This window comes from Triticum dicoccoides, chromosome 4A (genome assembly GCF_002162155.2).
Source record: "Triticum dicoccoides isolate Atlit2015 ecotype Zavitan chromosome 4A, WEW_v2.0, whole genome shotgun sequence".
Taxonomy (NCBI): domain Eukaryota; kingdom Viridiplantae; phylum Streptophyta; class Magnoliopsida; order Poales; family Poaceae; genus Triticum; species Triticum dicoccoides.
In genome coordinates, this window is record NC_041386.1 from 617124629 (window position 1) to 617131255 (window position 6627).

The 6627-nt window shown below is 45.4% G+C and overlaps 1 protein-coding gene across 1 annotated transcript; it reads right to left on the reverse strand.

Annotated features, from left to right (window-relative positions):
• Positions 1-1261: 1261 nt before the first annotated feature.
• LOC119289399 lies at positions 1262-3433 on the reverse strand. Its single transcript, XM_037568733.1, has 2 exons — positions 2186-3433; positions 1262-1949 (listed from the first exon to the last, which is right to left on the reverse strand). Exons 1-2 carry the CDS (start codon positions 3375-3377, stop codon positions 1909-1911), a joined length of 1233 nt encoding a protein of 410 aa, XP_037424630.1. The 5' UTR covers positions 3378-3433; the 3' UTR covers positions 1262-1908.
• Positions 3434-6627: the final 3194 nt, after the last annotated feature.

A 6627-nucleotide genomic window follows, 5' to 3' on the forward strand; every position in this document is an offset into this window, starting at 1 on the left:
ATACCTTGACAGTGTATAGGTACCATGCTAGAGAATCCACAAAGGTATAATCACTTATTGACTTTTTGACAAATATATTTGGAAGTACTACTTTTGATTTATTTTTCTAAATGCCGTGTGTCATGGAGCCTGGAATCCATTATGCCTTTTTTGTACTTGCTGGATATTCTCAAATACAGTAGACGTGTAGTGTATGCTCCTAGTGCTCTTTTCAGAGAAATAGTTTCAGTTCAGTGTTACTCATGTAATCATGTATCCTGCTGATAAGGATTTACCGACAGAGAGAATTTTGACCAACTTATTGTTGTCCAGGCAACATGGAGGCATGGCGTTCGATGATGGAGTTCGGCTGAAGCCTACATATACAGGCCCTACTCACTGTATATTTGATCGATATATAACATAACCACAAATCTCACCAAAGCTCCGATCATTCACCATGCCTAGTCTGGACACCCCTCTTCTATGCACATCTAGACCGTCCCTCTTGTGACCGGTCTTTTTTTTTTTTACGGAAAGAGGCCGCAGAGGGGCAGTTTCATTCGTCGAAACACTGCAAGTTAGAGATCTTCAGGCTTGTAGCCACTTACATGAAGGTGCAGGCAGTGAATCAAGAATCTTTGCAAACTGCAAGTACTTGGACAACATAGGTTGCAGCAGAAATAAACAAACTAAATAGAAATCTTCCATAATTCCAAAATTATATATCTTGGCAACATGCCACATACTGTTACAAATTTTCTTTGCAAGATTGTTAAGAGAATTCTGTCTTTCTTCTTCTGACAGGGACAGGGACACGATGTGCCAACTGTATATCAGGCCTAGTCATGACATATGTGTCCCTCCCTTCTATCGATTATAAAATCGCCTCTGAATTCTTGATAAATCTTTTTTGTTATTTGGTAACCATAGGAAAGCTTAATAGTGGATCTTAAATTTTGTAATGATCCTCACTTGTTAAGATACAATCTATACCCGCTATAAAGTATATGGAGGAGAGATTAGGCAGTTAACTGCAGAATTCTGTATACTAAATCTTTCATGTTCAATAAATAACACAGGAAGCTACTATGTGAAAAATAGAGGAATACCAGCATCCTGAGTCCCATCCACATAACAGATTACCATGTTAACCTTCAGAGTGAATCCCATAGAGTCGAGTCCAGCACATAGCGGTTAGGATCATATTCCACAACCCTAACAAACCATTACAATTACCTAACAGCACATATCCCATCGAGTCACACAATTTGATATGGGGAACAAGAGACTGCAGAAGAACAATGGCCACATAATATGTGTCACCATGGTGGGGCGGGATCAATCATCACCATCTTGGCATATTGCTCGACAACATTTCAGTTTACATGCTATACTCTTCAGTACATTGCTTGCTGGATAAAATAAGGAACTGCATGCTATACTTTTACTCTTGAGTAACATCAGGCACTTGACCTCTAGCATTAATAAAATTCAGAAAATTAATTGAGGCATACCAATGAGCCAGCATGCAGAAACCATCATCATCTCTTGGCAACAGAAATCACTAGCTCTAAACATGCCATCATCAATGTTCTCTGTTTTGTCTCAAAGCTATGAGAGCAAACTGTAGAGTTTCTACAATGGCAAGACAAAACTAGTGCCCACAGTACATTTTCAAGCCAATTCAAAAACTAAGCACATAACTGATGCTGCAAGAAATTGGAGGTTCATTACGAGATAATTCATTAGCCTGCTTACACACCATTAACGCGGGGAAAATCTCAAGCTTGCTGACAAAATCCAACAACATTATGAAAAAACAAGCACCACTGCATTAAAACAGCTACCGAATACTGACACTGATTGCAAGACCCATGCCATCTTCAAATAGTCATTTCTCATGTTGCCTGCTGCCCTTAAGCATACTCAACCATACGTTGTCAATGTCTTGCAGGGCCTCACCCTTTCTGTAAACATGGATTTATCAGTGTGATTCCACAGAAGACGTGGTACTATATACAATTGCACCCTTGGGTTGGCGTAAGCATAATTAGATGTAAAATTCGGGCGTACATAACACTCAAAGTTTGCTCAAGCACATATATATCCGAAAATGATACATAAAAAATAACTGCCCATCTGACTAAACAATCAAACTTTTAAATTGTTCCACCAACTGGTATATTAATTATTTAAGACATACCTTGTCGATTGTAGAAGCTCATGTATGGAATCAAAGAACGGAATTTTTCTCTCTTCCATAGCTTCTTCCACCGTAATGTCTTCAAATTAATCTCGTAGATGCCAAGATCTATGTTCACGAAAATGATATCATGGCCCTCGACAGATCCAATAACACTAATTCTTTTCTTGGGATTTTGAATGGGGAGAAGTTCATTTAGATCGATGACTTTATGCTGAGTCCATGACGCAACTCCGTTGGAATCTATCAGTCTTGACCATAGATAGAAGGTTAACCCGTCCAAGTGTGCTAACCCCAAGCTGCCATCCTCCAATGCCATGAGGATAGCGGGCCAGACAATGGCCAACCTCGTAAGCGGCACATCAATCATTGATAAGCAATTAGAGCTCAAGTCGTACTTGAGAATTCCTACACGCTCATCGTCATCTGTAAGCCTGAAGTGAAGTGCGTCATCAACGAGGACAGGAGGCAGTGCATCGATTTTTGGATCGCCTGCGAGAAGATAAAGACCAGAGCACTGCTTGCTCCAGCCATCAAAACGAGAATCAGAGCACGCCCTGCTCCTCCCATCAAAATGAGAATCAGAGCACTCCTTGCTCCACTCGGGCGTCACCGGCGAGGACACGCACGCGTGTGCAACACAATCACCATCATCCTCATTCATGTCCAGGCCGATGAGGACAACCCGGAAGGGGCCCTCATGACACGCACGGTGGTCACATCCCCTCACAGCGCAGAGCACCGCAGCGCCAACATAGCCAACGGGCGCTTCCAGCTTCATCTGGCGGCCTGTCATGGGGTCCCAAACGATGAGCCCAGTGTAGTCCCCGAGGAGGACTCGGCCATGGCGGCAGTCCCACGGAGTGTACTGACGGTCCCAGCCATCGCCGTCGGGAACGAGCGCACCGAATTTGGTGGTGGAGACGAAGTTTGCCACGGGGTCATCCTCCTTCGGGCCGCTGCAAAAGAACCAGTTGTAAAGGAATCCCAGCATGGGGGGAGCTCCATGGAACTCGCGGTAGAGGCCGCGGAAGCGAGCGCCGGAGAGGAGGCCGAGCCAGAGCTTGCAGGCGAGGGAGGCGCGCACGAGGTGCTCCGGCTCGTCCGGGGGCAGGCGGAGGAAGATCTCCTCGAGAAGCTCGTCCGGCAGCGCCGGTGCCGGCCTCGTCGTCGTCGTCGTCGGCGGCGGCATGGTTGGGGGTGGGTGGAGGCGAGGGTTTCAATCGGATGGGGAAAAGTTTGAGCTGGGCAACATGCGGGGGGCATGGGCTCGGCGTGGGCTTCTCCAGTTTCCGCTGCTGTGTTAAAATTTTCAGATTTTGACGACGTTTTTCAGGCAATCAGCAACTTGAAATGGTTTGATTTGCCAAATCATGGGAGTGCCATGAAATATTTTCCTTCTCAAATTTTTCGTGATCGTACAACAACAATAATTATACTTTAATATTATGTCGTCCAACAATCAACAACAAATCTCTTTTAAACTCCATTGAGAAAAAAAGATCCTCGATCGCTCCAGCGGGCGGCCAGGGAGCGGAACCTAGCCACCGCCAGCTCCACCCCACTGTCCCCCGGCAGGCATCGCCGAGCAAAGCCCGCGTGGCTCGGCGGTGGCGGGGCCCTTCCTCCTCCCGCTCCGGGTCAAGCAATGTGGGCTGGTCACATAGAAGGGAGCTCGAGCGTGCCGGCGCTCGGGGCGGTGCAGCGAGGCAGCGATGCATGGAGCGCGGGAGGTCGTTGCCAAAGTGGTGCCCCACGGCATCAAGCGGAGGCGCTGAGCCTAAGGATGATAATTTTACCCATGAGCATGGGTACCCGGCCCACATGGGTAGAGTTCCATGCACATTTTCGTGACTATGGGCAGTGCCCCAACCCTACCCTACTAGTCATGGGTATGTCATGGGTATGATTTTGTGCCTATAGGTATGTCCTGCTCCTGCCAATTATATTATTGATGGGTAACAGTTAACATGTGTTATATATAAGCCCTGAAACTACCTGAGTCTTTGTATGTAAGCTCCGTGCCCCACCCCATCATCCCAATAACAAATTCTGCAACAATGGAAATCTTCTGGTGGTCGATGCCTCTACAACACATGAAACTGTCATGGTGGTTCTTACCTGCAGCTCGAAACCATGGTGGTTCTCAACATTGGGCGGTGCTCCTTTGTAAAGTGTCATCATGGTGCTTGTTAGGGCATAGCGGCTCACGCTACGTTCGAAAGACCATTGATGGATTTGGCGCCTCGTGTTAGAGGTTGCCCGTCAGTGGTCTCCACAAGGTGGTGGTGGTTGTGGGCGCTTCTTCTCCAATGTGCACCTTTGATGGTGGTGGTTATTGGTGGTCTTGTCGGCACCGGTGTAGGATGATGTGCGGCTAAGGCGGTGTGGGAGCTTGGGTGAAGAAAAAGAAAATATTTTCTTTTAATTAACAGTGCAACTCTTTCCCTCTAATGAATGTTGGAATCCTGCCATTTCCAAAAAGAAAATCTCTAAGGAAGTTTGTACGTCGCCCCCTTCCGGCTAGCCCCATAGATCCAAAGTTTTTCCCATGATTTTATATTTTCTTTTACCGATGGCTACCCCATCTAATTTGTCAAGTGTCGATTTAGTCACATTTCTGTCCTTTCTTAGGATGTACTCGTGTGTCTCAGAGCGGATCTACTGTCATAAAAGACAAAGCAACCATCAATCAAAAATGTAAACAAATCAATAATCAATCAAAATTGTCACCAACAGCCCAGTCAATTCATCATGTTCCAATTTCGTTCAACCTTCATCGCCTCCATCCCATGCTTTACCACGCCAAGAAAACTAGGGGAAAACCGCCCACTACAACCCACACACGCGTGCAATGTTGTTGTCTGCGGCGGTTGCACCGACATGGTTGGTGGTGGGTGGAGGGGAGCGTTTCAACCGAGAGGGGGAAAGTTTGAGCTGATGTGGGTTTGCGATCGGCTTTTGGTAGGCTCTGTGTGGGGAGTCCAATAGGTGGGGCCTGGGCGAGTGTGTTGCTCTCGTCAGGGCTACAATACAAGGCCTATGCATTGACTACACGATTCTTCCACTTGCCCGCAACTTGAAATGATTTGATTTGTTGTTTTGCAATTATTCAAGCAATTTAAAATTTTCACGGCATTATCTGTGTAAGACCAAGGCGCAACCCCAAGAGTGAGATGGGGACATCAGGGCTAGCCGCGATGAGTTCGAGTCTGGAATGAGTGGGAGATGGAGGGCGTTGCGGATGGCCGCGGTCGGTAAGAGCGAGACTGGTGTGGGAGCAAGGAGGGTTGTCGACACCGAAGAAAGGTTGGGTTTAGAGGGATAGGGCAAAGGAGGCGGCTTGGCGGGAGGGATGACGAGGTGGGGCACCGCCGCCGGCCATGGTTGGTGGAGGTTCTCTGAGGCTAGAGGAAGAAGATGAGCCCTAGGATTTACATCCAACAATCTGCACCGATTCAACTGAATGCACACTGTTTTACAGGCGGCAAGGCCGCCCTATTTGATTTGCCAAAGAATGAGAGAGTCATGATAACTTTAGTATCACGATCCCTTTTTGGATTTTGTCGTGGCGGTATGACAACAACATTTGTACATTCATTTGATGTTGTCCAAAAATCAACAAAACATTCATTTATATCAGAACACAGAAGTTCTACAAAAAATATAAACTAATAAAAACAAAGAAACTCCAATATAATTGCTTATTGGTCACTGTATATTTTTTCTTCTATGGACAATTGTCAAAATCTAAGCTTGGCCCCCACCTTTTTATGGGTTTAATTGGGTTCGTACAAGGTCAAAAACCATCTGGATTTCGGATGGCGACACTTCATATGAATGGAGAGAAGAAGGAAAAAAATATAGCAGGGAGAAATAAAATATTCCAAAAATGCTAATAAGCTTCTATGATATTAAAATTCAGAATATTGTAGAAAAACATTTGGCAAAAAAATCTCAAAAATTGATACTGAAGTTACAGATTTTGAGGCTTAAGAGCCAATTACGTGGATGTGAGTGACTCTTACCCACTTCAGTGTACCCTTGCAATCTCTGATCAAACATGAATTTTTTTTAATAGAAGGAGGAGCCATTTATTGCAAATTCAAACAAATTTTACATCTAAGACTTTGAAGTGCTTGTGAAAAAAATTGCTCAGCCTGGGCAACATTGGGCACTGCATAGCCCTGAGCCGAAGTGAACTAGTACAGCATGCAGAGGGGTTAATAGACAGCCTTTTCCAAAGTCTCTAGCAAAATTATGTTCAAGTCAGCTAATCACAATGGACAACTGAAGAGAACTAGTGCATTAAGAGGAGAGCTGACAGCAAGACAGCTTGCCATAATCATGTTGTTGATTCAGAGAGGCCTCTGTAAAAAACTTAAACCTGCAATGTTCATGGCAATTGATCATCAACATCCATTGTTGCTCTTCGCAGTTGA

Bases quoted from the DNA above. Each gene is read 5' to 3' on its own strand.
- LOC119289399 (XM_037568733.1), bottom strand. From the start codon at position 3,377: ATGCCGCCGCCGACGACGACGACGACGAGGCCGGCACCGGCGCTGCCG. The intron at 1,950-2,185 runs GTATGTCTTAAA...CCATGTTTACAG, and splicing joins GAGCTTCTACAATCGACAAG to AAAGGGTGAGGCCCTGCAAG.